Source organism: Ursus maritimus, unplaced genomic scaffold (assembly GCF_017311325.1).
Source record: "Ursus maritimus isolate PB19 unplaced genomic scaffold, ASM1731132v1 scaffold_9, whole genome shotgun sequence".
NCBI classification, from domain to species: Eukaryota; Metazoa; Chordata; class Mammalia; order Carnivora; family Ursidae; genus Ursus; species Ursus maritimus.
This window is the reverse complement of record NW_024427107.1, coordinates 80503581-80515479: the sequence shown is the minus strand read 5'-3', so window position 1 is coordinate 80515479 and position 11899 is coordinate 80503581. Positions and strand designations below refer to the sequence as shown.

General features: G+C 63.4%; 3 protein-coding genes across 7 annotated transcripts in view; 2 read left to right on the top strand and 1 right to left on the bottom strand.

Moving 5' to 3' along the window:
- Positions 1-1738, top strand: part of LRRC24 (leucine rich repeat containing 24) — a 5211-nt gene extending 3473 nt beyond the window's left edge. For both annotated transcript variants that reach the window (XM_040625968.1, XM_040625969.1), the window contains exon 5: positions 690-1738. In XM_040625968.1, the coding sequence (XP_040481902.1) occupies positions 690-1618 (929 nt within the window). In that variant the 3' untranslated portion in view covers positions 1619-1738. The remainder of the gene's footprint in view (positions 1-689) is intronic.
- Positions 1739-2098: 360 nt separating this feature from the next.
- On the bottom strand, positions 2099-6175 carry LRRC14 (leucine rich repeat containing 14). 4 transcript variants are annotated; one of them, XM_040625970.1, is made up of 5 exons: positions 6090-6157; positions 5541-5678; positions 4070-4423; positions 3276-3860; positions 2099-3183 (listed from the first exon to the last, which is right to left on the bottom strand). In XM_040625970.1, the coding sequence occupies exons 2-5, from the start codon at positions 5543-5545 to the stop codon at positions 2616-2618; spliced, it is 1512 nt and encodes a 503-aa protein (XP_040481904.1). In that variant the 5' UTR covers positions 5546-5678; positions 6090-6157; the 3' UTR covers positions 2099-2615. The 4 variants fall into 4 exon arrangements, with proteins under 4 accessions (XP_040481904.1, XP_040481905.1, XP_008682275.2 ...); XM_040625971.1 differs by lacking the exon at positions 5541-5678 and having other exon boundaries at positions 6090-6175; XM_008684053.2 differs by lacking the exon at positions 6090-6157 and having other exon boundaries at positions 4070-4290.
- Positions 6168-11899, top strand: part of RECQL4 (RecQ like helicase 4) — a 6652-nt gene continuing 920 nt past the window's right edge. The window contains exons 1-20 of the mRNA XM_040625613.1: positions 6168-6425; positions 6490-6523; positions 6608-6708; positions 6872-7015; positions 7318-7898; positions 7990-8089; positions 8161-8287; positions 8416-8526; positions 8628-8762; positions 8847-8939; positions 9019-9155; positions 9608-9691; positions 9769-9942; positions 10021-10200; positions 10272-10413; positions 10491-10753; positions 10844-11120; positions 11200-11329; positions 11408-11577; positions 11666-11846. Coding sequence (XP_040481547.1) covers positions 6168-6425; positions 6490-6523; positions 6608-6708; positions 6872-7015; positions 7318-7898; positions 7990-8089; positions 8161-8287; positions 8416-8526; positions 8628-8762; positions 8847-8939; positions 9019-9155; positions 9608-9691; positions 9769-9942; positions 10021-10200; positions 10272-10413; positions 10491-10753; positions 10844-11120; positions 11200-11329; positions 11408-11577; positions 11666-11846 — 3422 coding nt within the window. The remainder of the gene's footprint in view (positions 6426-6489; positions 6524-6607; positions 6709-6871; positions 7016-7317; positions 7899-7989; positions 8090-8160; positions 8288-8415; positions 8527-8627; positions 8763-8846; positions 8940-9018; positions 9156-9607; positions 9692-9768; positions 9943-10020; positions 10201-10271; positions 10414-10490; positions 10754-10843; positions 11121-11199; positions 11330-11407; positions 11578-11665; positions 11847-11899) is intronic.

The following is an 11899-nucleotide window of genomic DNA, read 5'->3' as shown; positions in this document are numbered from 1 at the left end:
CCCCGGGGGGGCTGGTGTCTCATGCAAAGGGTTATTCCCTGGCCACAGTTGTGGCGGTAGGAAACAGGCCCAGGTGTGGAGCGCACTTTGATTTCAGTGGCTCTGGGTTGCAGACCACCCAGGAGCACTATGGAGGGCCACGCCCCCACCTGCACCCACGGAGAAGGCTGACAGGACTGGGGGTGCTGGAAGGGAAACCGCTCAGGGAACTTGCCTGGGGAAGACAGAAAAGGTAGAAGTCCCTGGACAGAGTTGAGGGGCTTGCGCGCTTTGGGGCTGTCAGGGCAGACAGGCAGAAACTAGAAGGATGAAACTAGGGCTGACATTTCCAGGACACAGCACCTGAAGACAAGGCTGACAGGACTTGCAAGGTTTTAGTCCTGTGGGATGTCTATGTGGACACCAAGGTTTCCCTCCCCGCCCCCCCAAATAAATAATGGGACTTGTTGCAAGGAGAGACTTCAGAGTAGAGGCTTTTGTGGAAATTAGTGAACTGGAACATGCATCACAGAACGGAAGCAGAAGAGAAGAGTGCCTACACTCCAAGGAGCTTAGGGTCAGAGAAGAGGTGGCAGGGGCTCCTGCGGGAGGTGGGAAAGGAGCTCCTGTTCTGACCAAAAGAACCCCACCTGCACAGGCTGTTCTGAGGCCACCCCTGAGCTACCTGCCCACCACTGCTCTGCCCACAGAGAACCCATGGCGCTGTGACTGCGCCCTGCATTGGCTGGGAGCATGGATCAAGGAGGGGGGCCAGCGGCTGCTCAGCTCCAGGGACAAGAAGATCATGTGTGCAGAGCCCCCGCGCCTGGCACTTCAAAGTCTCCTGGACATATCTGGCAGTAGCCTCATCTGCATCCCGCCCTCTGTACACGTAGAGCCGCTGGAGGTGACGGCCAACCTGGGTGAGGACCTGCGGGTTGCCTGCCAGGCTTCCGGCTACCCGCAGCCCCTGGTGACCTGGAGAAAGGTGGCCCAGCCTCGCGAAGGGCAGCCACGGGCTCAGGTCCAGCCAGAAGGCAGGGCGCCGCGCCCAGGCGGGCCCGGCGCCTCTGACACGGGCAGCGGCATGCTCTTCCTCACCAACATCACCCTGGCCCACGCTGGCAAGTACGAGTGCGAGGCCTCCAATGCCGGCGGCGCCGCCCGCGTGCCCTTCCAGCTCCTGGTCAACCTGTCCCAGCAGCAGCAGCTGCAGCTGGCGCCCCCCCCGCCCCCGCACGCCGGCCCCGTCAGCCACGAGCCCTTACAGGAGGCGGGCAGCATGGCCTTCCGCGCCCTGGGCCTGGCCACGCAGACGGCCATTGCAGCCGCCATCGCGCTCCTCGCGCTCACGGCGCTGCTCCTGGCGACCATGATCTGCCGCCGGCGGCGCAAGCGGAAAAAGGCGCCGGGGCCGCCGGGGGAGGGCGCGCTGTTCGTCAACGACTACTCAGACGGGCCCTGCACCTTCGCGCAGCTCGAGGAGCTCCGCGACGAGCGAGGCCACGAGATGTTCGTCATCGACCGCTCCAAGCCGCTCTTCGCAGAGGGCCCGACGGAGGCAGCCGACGGCACGGCCGCCGGGCTGGGGCAGGGGCTCCCGCTGCAGCCTCCCGCGGCCTATGAGATTCACTGCTGAGCCGGGGCTAGAGCGGCGCAGGGGCGGGAGGGCGCGTGCTGATGACGTGGGCCTCGCGGATTGGTCGGCCCGCGGGGTCGCCCCGCGCATGCCCCAGCGCAGTCAGTAAAGGGTAGAAGCTGCGCAGTGTGCGGCGAGCCGTGTGTGGGGTCTGGGGCCCCGGGGGCGTGGCGCAGGCACCCGCGGACCCGCAGCTCTGCAGACGAAGTCCTGAGGTGCGGACAGACGGTGGCCACGGAGGCTCCCCACACCCCTCCCAGAACCCCCCTCACCTGTAGCTCTGCAGGGGCTGACAGCGGCCCGCCAGCCTGCGGGGGTCCTCCCCGAGGTGGGAGGGGCGACGGGCTGCGGAGGCGCCCAGGGAACGGGAGGCGAGCGAGGCGAGCAGCACACCGGAAGACAGCTGTTAGTTACCCAGCAGCCAGATAAGCCAGCGACAAGTCGTTCTGACCAATTAGGACAGAAAAAAACCACCACAAATTTAAGTTCCAAACACACTGCACGTTTGTACCTTAATGACACCTTCTGGCTCCAAAGCCCAGCCAGGTGGTCTCCTGGGTGCCAGGGTAGGGAGACCCAGCTCTCCTTGAAGCAGGTCCCTGTTCTAACTTCAATCCCAGGTCAGTCAGCTCTTGGGAAGGGCCTAGAGAGAACACCCTCTCTCAGCTCACAGTTGAGACCCCAGAAACATTCCAAAGAGAGGACCAGAACACCAGAGGGTAGCCAAGTGCACCCAAACCAAACCTGGCCGTGCAGGCCTGGAATCCAGCCCTGGAATCCAGCCCTGAAGCCCACAGTCAGCCAGCCAGGGGAACGGGTACAGGGCAAACTGCGCACGGTGCTGCACAAAGCATAGGAAGGCTCAAAGTGCCCAGGAGCAAGGAAACCCAAGACCCGTGCCTCTGTGTCAGGCCTCCAACAGGGTCCCATGAAGGCTCTGTCTACCTAAGGCAGGGAGGGATCTGCAGCAGCCCTGAACACCAGGACAGCCTGGAGGTCACAGGCTGAAGTAGTCTGCAGCCAGGCGCCCATAAATGTCTGTGGTCCAAAGCACATGAGCACGGCCTGAGGCGAGGAGCAGCTGGTGCAGCTCGGCCTCCACACGAGCAAACTTCTCCTCATTGATGGAAGCCTCCAGCAGGACAGAAGCAGGCGGTGGCCAGGGCAGGCCTTCGTAACAGTCCACAGGGAAGGGGTGCACCACTGTGCGTAGCTCAGCCTGCACCACTGAATCCCGGAGGAGCTCCTTGAGGCCCGCCATGGACAGCGGATTGCCATAGAGGCCGAGGTAGCGGAGGCTGGTGCAGCGCGTCAGCACAGGGAGCGTGGCCAGCAGCTGGGTATCAGCAAGCTGGCACTCAGTCAGCTCCAGGTGCAGCAGTGTGGCTGCAGCCGCCCGCAGCAGGCCCTGGAAAGGCTCTAGTTGGTTGCCAGACAGGTCATTGCCACTAAGGTCCAACTTCTTGAGATGGACAGCATGGGGGCTCCGTGCCAGAAAGCGCAAATCCTCAGGCAGCAGGGCACAGAAGGCCAGCTCCAGGCTCTCCAGGGGACTCTGCAGGGTGCTACAGGGGACACAGGGGATCACAAACAGGAAAGACCAGGGGAGGGTCTCAGGGAGAGGAGGAAGGACAGGGCAGTAGCGGGGCTCGCTCACCTGAGCAGCTGGTCCAACCGTCCCGAGAGGAGAGAGGAGCCCATGCTGAGCTCCCGAAGACAGGTGAAGCGGCCCATCTGGGCCAGGAAGTAACGGAAGTTGTCCTCACCATCCACAGAGGGCTGCCTGGAATCCCCATGCACATAGTGCAGCCGCAGGCTGGCAAGGTGCTGGAAGCGGGCCACATGTGGGATGATAACAGACAGGCCACGTAGACCCAAGTTGTTAAAGCGCAGGTCCACACGGCGCAAGCAGCCTGCATCCAGCAGCTGCAGCAAAGCCACAGTGTTGCGCATGGGCAGGTCCTCAGCCCGCAAGTCCCGGCAGCAGAGCCGCAAGGGACTGCCTACACTGCTTCGGAGTGCCTCCCGCAGGAAGGCATATGAGGCCCGGTTCACCCGCAGGTCCACGCGAACCTCCACAGGAATGGGGGCCAGCCCAGGCTCCGCAGTCACGCCCTGCTGCTGTGCTATGCAGGTGCGGGCCACTGCTGCTGTGCAGTCCCACATGCTCATGGTACCAGGGTCCTGCTCCACGCCGTCATCCAGGAGGCCCGTCATGTCCAGCACTCGCAGGGCATGCTTCCTGGGAGCACGAGTAGGCTGAAGCAGGAGACAAGGGAGCAGAGCCCATACCCACTCCCAGCCATCTTGGGACAGGAGCAAAATGCCTGTTCCTGCACTGACCTCTTGCAGTGGCCTGGAACCTCACAGGGGACCCTCTCTGCACCTGCACCACCACCACCACCAGCACCACCACCCCCAGGCCTGAGGGCCCCTCAGGTGAGCCCATACCTGCAGAGAGGCTGTGTGCCAGACTCTGTCTCTGGGGTGTGGAGCCGGGCCGTCAGCCCCAGGATCACAGCCTGCATGCTCTCTGTGCTGGGGCGCTCTTGCAGCAAGGCCCGGCTGCAGTGGGCACATTCCTGCAACAGCTGCTGGAAGCTGAGCAGCGGGAAGGGCCACGTGTGCACCAGCTCTCGAAGCACAACAGTCTTCTTGTCCATGAAGGCCACCTTGAACAGCAGGGGGAAGAGCTCTCGAGGCAGCAGGGGCAGGGCCTGGCAGGCAGCTGGCTGGCACTGGAGCACCTGCCTGGTGCTCAGGAACACAAGCGTGTGCATGGCGCTCGGCCAGGCAGGAAGCCACCTGCAGGGAAGGGCCCTTCAGCGGGGAGGACAGACCCCAGGCCACCACCCGGCCATAGCCTCCTCCATCACTGGTAGTGAGCAAGCCCAGCATGGCACTTGGCACAGTGCTGGCACTTAGTGGAGGACCGTGGCACCGAAGAGCAAGTGCTAAGTGCCTAGCAATGGGCTAAGTGGAAACAGGGACAAGGCCACCCCCCAGTTCCCGGTCTCCAGAAACATGGGGCCTCTTTAGGGAAATGTAGTCATCAAGCGGTACATAAATAGCTCAGCATCAGATATGACCAGCTTGCCTGGATGTGCTTTTGAGGGCTACTGCTCTGCAGGACCTCCCCTCCGCCCAACCTGCACTTGAGGCCTCCCAAATCACAAAACTGTTTATCAGAGCCCTCTCTTCCTCAAAAGTAGAATAAAGCTCGGGCCCTTCCCCCACCACACAAGCACTAGAGGGGGTAGGACACTCCTAGGGGGCTGGAAGCTGCATCACAATTCGCCTCCCCACCCTCCTCCAGCTCTTGCAGGTGTTCCTTGGACAGGAGCTGGAAGCACTGATGCAGCTTAATAAATACCAGCAAGGATAAAAAGGGCTGGGACCCAGGGAACGTTGACTCCAGACAGGCCTGACCCTCGGGTTTTAACTACTACAGTCCAGTAGTACTGCCAAGCATGGAGATCCCTGCAGATTCACAGAAAGACAGAAAGCAAACCTCACCCACCAAGGTCCTTGCCACCTGTCTAAACATCTCCCTTCCCCCTAGAGAACCAGAGTGAGACACCAACTCTCAAACCCATGGGATTCAGTAGGTCCCAGGCCAGGAACTGCTCAGATGGGTAGAAGCAGCAGCAGAATGGGCATCCAAGCTAATAAGGAGCATACAGAAAATGCCTGAGACTAGAAGGTACTTAGACATCAGCTCTACTACTGACTTCAGCAGCAGCAACAGTCAGTGGACTTACTGTGGGCCAAACAACTCATCCTCAAAACTGCTTCCCAGTCATACCCCTGGAAACAGATTAGAAAACTAAGACCTAAGCCTTGCCAGACCAAGGTCACAGCCTGGACGACGAGCTCGGGGAAGGGGGAGCAATCTGGCCCCAGAGACCCTGCTCTTCCGGACCTCATGCACAACGTTAAGTCCTTAGGGCACCGGTTCTTGAGAAGCCCCGAACGCCAACCCTCGGCCTTGCTCTGCCTGCAGACAAATCTCGCGAGGACTATTCATACCTCGCTGTGACAGGACAGACCAACCCAGCACCTGTCACGAGAGGAAACGAAAGCAGCCAGTGTGGTCACCGTGGGAGGAGCCTCTGGGCAGTGGCCGCCGCCCCCTCCCGCCGGCCCGCGGCTCCCGGCTTTTCCCCGAAGACGCCCCCGCCCGGCTCCTCCCGGCCTCGAGCCGCGGGAGACGCTCAATGCGATGCCCTCCGCGTCCCGGACGTGATCTGCCCCTCGCAGCCGGTTCCCCCCCCACCCCGCCCGGGACCCGAGGTCGCTCTGCCCGACGCAGGGCTCCAGGTTCTTCCCCACCCCGCGGACGAACGGCCCGGGTCCCGCTCCCGCCTCCCGGGCGGCGCCGCCCCAAGCGCCCGCGCCCGCTTCGTGCGGCCAGGCAGGGCCGGGGGCGCACGCCGCCCCGCTCCATCTCCGGCCGGCGGCCCGCGCTCACCGGCCCCACAGCCGCTGCCACCGCCACCGGCCCCGCCTCACCGTCCGCGGCGGCCGCCCAGAGCTTCCGCGCGCCGCGATGACGTATCCGCCACCCATTGGCCGTCCCGCCAGGACCCCACTGATTGGCTGTCCCGGCAGCGGCTGCCGAGCCGCCCCGCCTCCGACCCTGCCGGGTGCCCCCATTGGCCGACGGCCGGCGTCGCCCTCGCGGCGGGAGATTCGCGGGGCCCGGGGCTGCCGGGCCAGCGCCATGGAGCGGCTGCGGGACGTGCGGGAGCGGCTGCAGGATTGGGAGCGCGCGTTCCGGCGGCGGAGCGGGCGGCGGCCGGGCCAGGTGCGGGCTGCCCGGGGACGGGGGGCTAAGGGTGCGGCCGCGGACTGACGCGCTCCCTCCGCAGGAAGACGTGGAGGCGGCGCCGGAGGAGACCCGCGGTGAGCGCGCTGACGCGGGGCGGAAGGAGGGGCGGGCGGGGAAGGAGCCCGGCAGACCCCGCTGACTCTTGACCCCACCCCCAGCGCTCTACCGGGAGTACAGCGCCCTGAAGGGAGCCCTGGGCCGGGCCGGCGGCATTGGACCTCGCAGCCCCAAGCGGTCGCTTCTCGCGACGCCCGAGGAGGTACCCAGGCCTGGACGTCCTGGCCTGCGGGTCAGTCTCCTGTATGGCAGAGTCAGGAGGAGTTGTGACCAGGCCTCTGTGAGGCACAGAACATCGGGGGAGGACTGGACCTGTAGGAGAGGGGCTGGAGGAGGGCTCGGACTGCCACCGTCTCTTCCTGCAGATGCCGGAGCCCAGCTGCTGGGGGCCGCACTTGAATCGGGCTGCGACCCAGAGTCCACATCCTACTGTTTCTGGGCCAAGCCCTGTGGGGTCTGTGCCAGACTACGGGAAGAGGCTTAAAGCCAACCTAAAGGCAACTCTGCAGGTGAGAGTTACCAGCCTGGCCGGCTGTGTGTCCATCCTGGATGCAGAGCTACTCTCTGCCCAGGGACAGAGTCACCACATAGCCTTTCTCATCAGCCTTTCCAAACGTATGCACCTGTACCAACGTGGTCATGTGCACCCTTCCAGCATTAATCAGGGTGAGACTCCTGAGACAGGTTCAGAGCCAACCTCAGGCTTCTCAGCTTGCCCTGCACTTCAGGGTGGACATTTTGGCAGGTTTCAGAGTCTGTAGCAGCCCAGAGACCTGAGTTCCTGCTTGCTGGTCTGTCCTCCCCCTCTCAGGGTGGGCCAGCCCTGGGCCGCATACCCCGGACTCCACGAAGACCCTCGTCCAAGACGCCCTCCCCAGGGCCACCAGGTGGAGGGGCTGTCCACATCTCTCCAGAAGTCGTCAGTGAGGTGCCCCTCCAGCCTCATGGGCCCCAGCTGAGGCCAGGCCGCCTCCAACAGCTACAGGCATCCTTGAGCCTACGACTGAGCTCCCTAGACCCTGACTGGCTACAGCGGTGTCACAATGGGGCCCCAGATTTCCTGGGGGCTTCCAAGGCCTGCCAGCCTAACCTGGGTGTAGAGGAGTCACAGCCTCTGACTTCAGGTGTCCCATCTGTTCTTGGTCCCAGCACTGGCCCTGAGACTCCAGCCCTACAGATTGCTGGAGTCAGTGCAGGGAGCCCCCAACCTGGCAACAGTCAAGACAAGAAGTGGAGATGGAGTAGGGAACCAGAAGGGAGCCCTGCACAGGCCCAGCAGGACAGTGGCCAGGCAGGACCTCTGCCTGAGGAAGCTGGAGCTGCGGAACATGCAGGGGACTGTCCAGGAGAACCCCTGTGGGTACAGCCCCCCAGTGCCCCCAGAGCCTCCAGGTACCACAGCTTCAACCTCCCAGTAGGGTCATTCTGAGACGAGCCAGGGTGGGGCAGCTTTGGGCATGCTCTGCTTGTACGTCCTTTCTAGATCAGCGCTCCGCAGCGGAGGGAATTACGTACGCCTCAACATGAAGCAGAAGCGCTACGTGCGGGGCCCAGCACTCCGGGGCAGGCTCCTCCGCAAACAGGTGAGGTGGCAGCAGGCACTCCCTTCATCCCTACCACCTTTTGCCACGTGACCTTTTTTTGTGGCCCCCAGATGTGGAAGCAGAAGTGGCAGAAAAAGGGGGAGTGTTTTGGAGGAGGTCAGCCCAAAGCTACAGTCAAGAATTCTTGCTTCCAGTGTGGGCAGCTAGGCCACTGGTCATCCCAGTGCCCCCAGTCAGGTGAAACTTCTACTCTGGGTGATGGGTTGGGCTAACACTGTTTGGAGGAGCGTTGTACTCTTGGTGGGGAGTAGGGGGAAGCATGTCTAGCTCAAACAAAACCTACCAGCTCCTTATACCTGATGCAGAGCCTACCCTGGGCCCCCAGAAGAGCAGCAAGAATGAAGAGGATGTGCAGACCCAGCTCACCTTAGAGGAAGTAGTCAGGAGGACGGGCACTGCCAGCTGCCAACTCCCTGGTGAATGAAAGGAGGGAGGGCAGGCTATAGCTACCTGCGTTTTTGCCAGAAAGATCCCAGTCTCGCCTGAAGTTCCCACACCACCTTTTTGTGTCTGATAGCAGTGAGTGAGAAAGATACAGAGCCTGCTGGGCCTGAGCCGTTGGTGACCGTGGAGCGGCCTGTGCCCCAGGCGCACTGCCCATCCCCCATTGTGCCACCACTCTACCCACCAGGGCCCTCGGGGCAAGTGGCAGGTGAGCAGAAGCTTACCAGCCCAGAGCCTTTACTGGGAAATGGGGGCAACTTGGGGCCATGCTGACCAACACCTGTGTCCACAGAGACACCAGCTGAGGTGTTCCAGGCCCTAGAGGAGCTGGGGCACCAAGCCTTCCGCCCCGGGCAGGAGCGTGTGGTCATGCGGATCCTTTCTGGTGAGCTTGGCTGCCAGGGGGATAAGGCAGGGCCAAGGCCTGGCCACAGAGTGGCACTACTGACCCTTCGTCCCACCAGGCATGTCCACGCTGCTGGTGCTGCCCACTGGTGCTGGCAAGTCCCTGTGCTACCAGCTCCCTGCGCTGCTTTACGCCCGGCGGAGCCCATGCCTCACACTGGTTATCTCACCCCTGCTGTCTCTCATGGACGACCAGGTGCACTGATAGGAACCTTGGGCCTACACAGAAGGCAGGAACCAGTGCCCACGGGTCCTCTGACCCTTTTGGGCGGCTGTGTGTTAACCTAATGAGAGCTGTAAAGAGCTCAGCTGTTCTCAATCTGCCAGCTGTGTCCACAGCCCCAGGCCTGGTAGTGGCCCAAGGGCAGCAGGAGTATGGCCACTGGCCAGACATGGGTCGGTCCCTAGGAGGAGCAGTGCTGGAGAGGGGGGACATCCCCAGGAGGGCCTGTCTGCTCCTGGCGCTTCTGAGCCAAGGCTCATGGGTGGCTGTGCATCTTTAGTCCTAGACTCCACAGTCTGGCCTTTTTCTCCCCAGAGAGCCCGAGGCAGAGATGGCAGTCGCTGCCAGGCTAAGCAGCTCTGAGAGCCATTGGAGGGAGGGCCAAAGAAGCAAGGCTTGTAACTGGTTTCCTCCTGTGCCTGCAGGTGTCTGGCCTGCCTCCGTGCCTGAAGGCGGCCTGCATCCACTCAGGCATGACCAGGAAGCAGCGGGAGTCTGCCTTGAAGAAGGTGAGGGGCTATACATGGCAAGACAGGCAGGGGAGCAGACAGGCCCTTGAAAGACGCTCCTGACCTTGCGCCCTCAGGTTCAGGCGGCCCAGGTGCACGTGCTGATGCTGTCCCCTGAGGCGCTGGTTGGGGCAGGGACCCCTGGCCGCCTCCCTCAGCTGCCTCCAGTTGCCTTTGCCTGTGTCGATGAGGCCCACTGCCTTTCCCAGTGGTCCCACAACTTCCGACCCTGCTACCTGCGTGTCTGCAAGGTGAGCCTTATTCCGGGTACAAGTGAGCAGCCCAGGGAGGATGGGCTGGGCATCTTGACCAGCTCTGCTCCCACACAGGTGCTGCGGGAGCACATGGGCGTGCGCTGCTTCCTGGGTCTCACAGCCACGGCCACACGCAGCACCGCGAGAGATGTGGCCCAGCACCTAGGCGTGGCCGAGGAGCTTGTCCTCAGAGGGCCAGTCACCATCCCCGCCAACCTGTACCTCTCTGTGTCCATGGACAGGGACCCAGACCAGGTGGGTGTTCACGTCTGGGGCAGGCAGAGCATGGCCTCTGACAGCCCCTATTGACTGCTGTCACCCACCAGGCTCTGGTGACACTGCTGCAGAGTGATCGTTTCCGTGCTCTGAGCTCTGTCATCGTCTACTGCAACAGACGTGAGGACACAGAGCGCATCGCCGCCCTGCTCCGCACCTGCCTGCGTGAGGCCCGGGACCTGGGGCCTAGAGGTGAGGTCAGCAGGGTCGTGCTCCATAGACCTGCCCCGGGAACACAGTCCACCCAACTGTCCGTGTCTTCCTTGCAGGACAGGCCCCCAAGGCTGTAGCTGAAGCCTACCACGCCGGCATGTGTAGCCGGGAGCGGCGGCGGGTGCAGCAAGCCTTCATGGACGGCCGGCTGCGGGTGGTGGTGGCCACAGTGGCCTTCGGGATGGGGCTGGACCGGCCAGATGTGCGGGCCGTGCTGCACCTGGGGCTGCCTGCAAGCTTCGAGAGCTACGTGCAGGCTGTGGGCCGGGCCGGGCGTGACGGTCAGCCAGCGCATTGCCACCTCTTCCTACAACCCCAGGTTCTTCCCTGCCCCGCTCGAGCCCCCTACCCTGCACCACACCCCCCCACCACACCCCTCAGCCACACGTTCACAGCCGCCATGCCACAGGGCCAGGACCTGCAGGAGCTGCGGAGACACGTGCACGCTGATGCCACCGACTTTCTCGCCGTGAAGAAGCTGGTCCAGTGTTCCTTCCCACCCTGCACTTGCACCCAAGCCCAACGGCCCCTGGAGCAGGACGGAGTCAAGAGCCAGGAGAGGCCTGTGGCCGTGTTCCCAAGAGAGGCCAAGCAACCCAACAGCAAGTGTACAGCCCGGTGTCCGGGCCATGAGCGGGCACTCCCAGTGCAGCCGCTGGTGCAGGCCCTGGACATGCCTGAGGAAGGTGAGGACCTGGGGGCGGTGGTGGGCAGGTCCCCATGTGCCCGTGTCCCACGTCCCCTAAGCCCTGCTCTGCCCCCCAGCCATTGAGACCTTGCTGTGCTATCTGGAGCTGCATCCACAGCGTTGGCTGGAGCTGCTGGCACCCACCTACGCCCACTGCCGCCTGCGCTGCCCTGGGGGCCACCCCCAGCTCCAGGCCCTGGCCCACAGGTGAGCATGCGTCCTGGTGTAGCCTGGGGCCGGGGACACGGAACCAGGACTGATCACGTGTCCCTTGCCCTGGTGCAGGAGTCCCCTCCTGGCTCTGTGTCTGGCCCAGCAGCCAGTGGAGAGCACAGGTGGGGGGAGTTATTCTGTAGAGCTCGATATGCCTAAGCTGGCCGACTCAGTGGGCTGGAAGCTGGCCTCCGTACGGCAGGCTCTCCGTCAGCTGCGGTGGGAGCCAGAGCCCGGGACAGGTGCGCCCTCCCTGCCCCCCACCCCCACCCGCTTGGCCTCAGCCCTGCTTGCCGCCCACTGGCAGGTATGTGACGAACTCTCTGGCAGGTGCACCTCGGGGGACAGGGGTGCTGGTGGAGTTCCGGGAGCTTGCCTTCTGTCTGCACAGTCCTGGAGACCTGACAGCCCCTGAGAGGGACCAGATCTGTGACTTCCTGTACAGCCACATACGAGCCCGAGAGCAGGAGGCCCTGGCCCGCTTGCGCCGCACGTTCCAGGCCTTTCACAGGTGCAGGAAGGGTGGGCGGGGCCTGCCCCCCCACGCGCACACCCCCCCCCCCC

Excerpts from the sequence above, each read along its gene's own strand:
- LRRC14 (XM_040625970.1), bottom strand. Across the intron at positions 3,861-4,069 it reads GGCACACAGCCTCTCTGCAG|GAAGCATGCCCTGCGAGTGC; the intron begins GTATGGGCTCAC and ends TCGTGCTCCCAG. Across the intron at positions 3,184-3,275 it reads CGGTTGGACCAGCTGCTCAG|CACCCTGCAGAGTCCCCTGG; the intron begins GTGAGCGAGCCC and ends TGTCCCCTGTAG.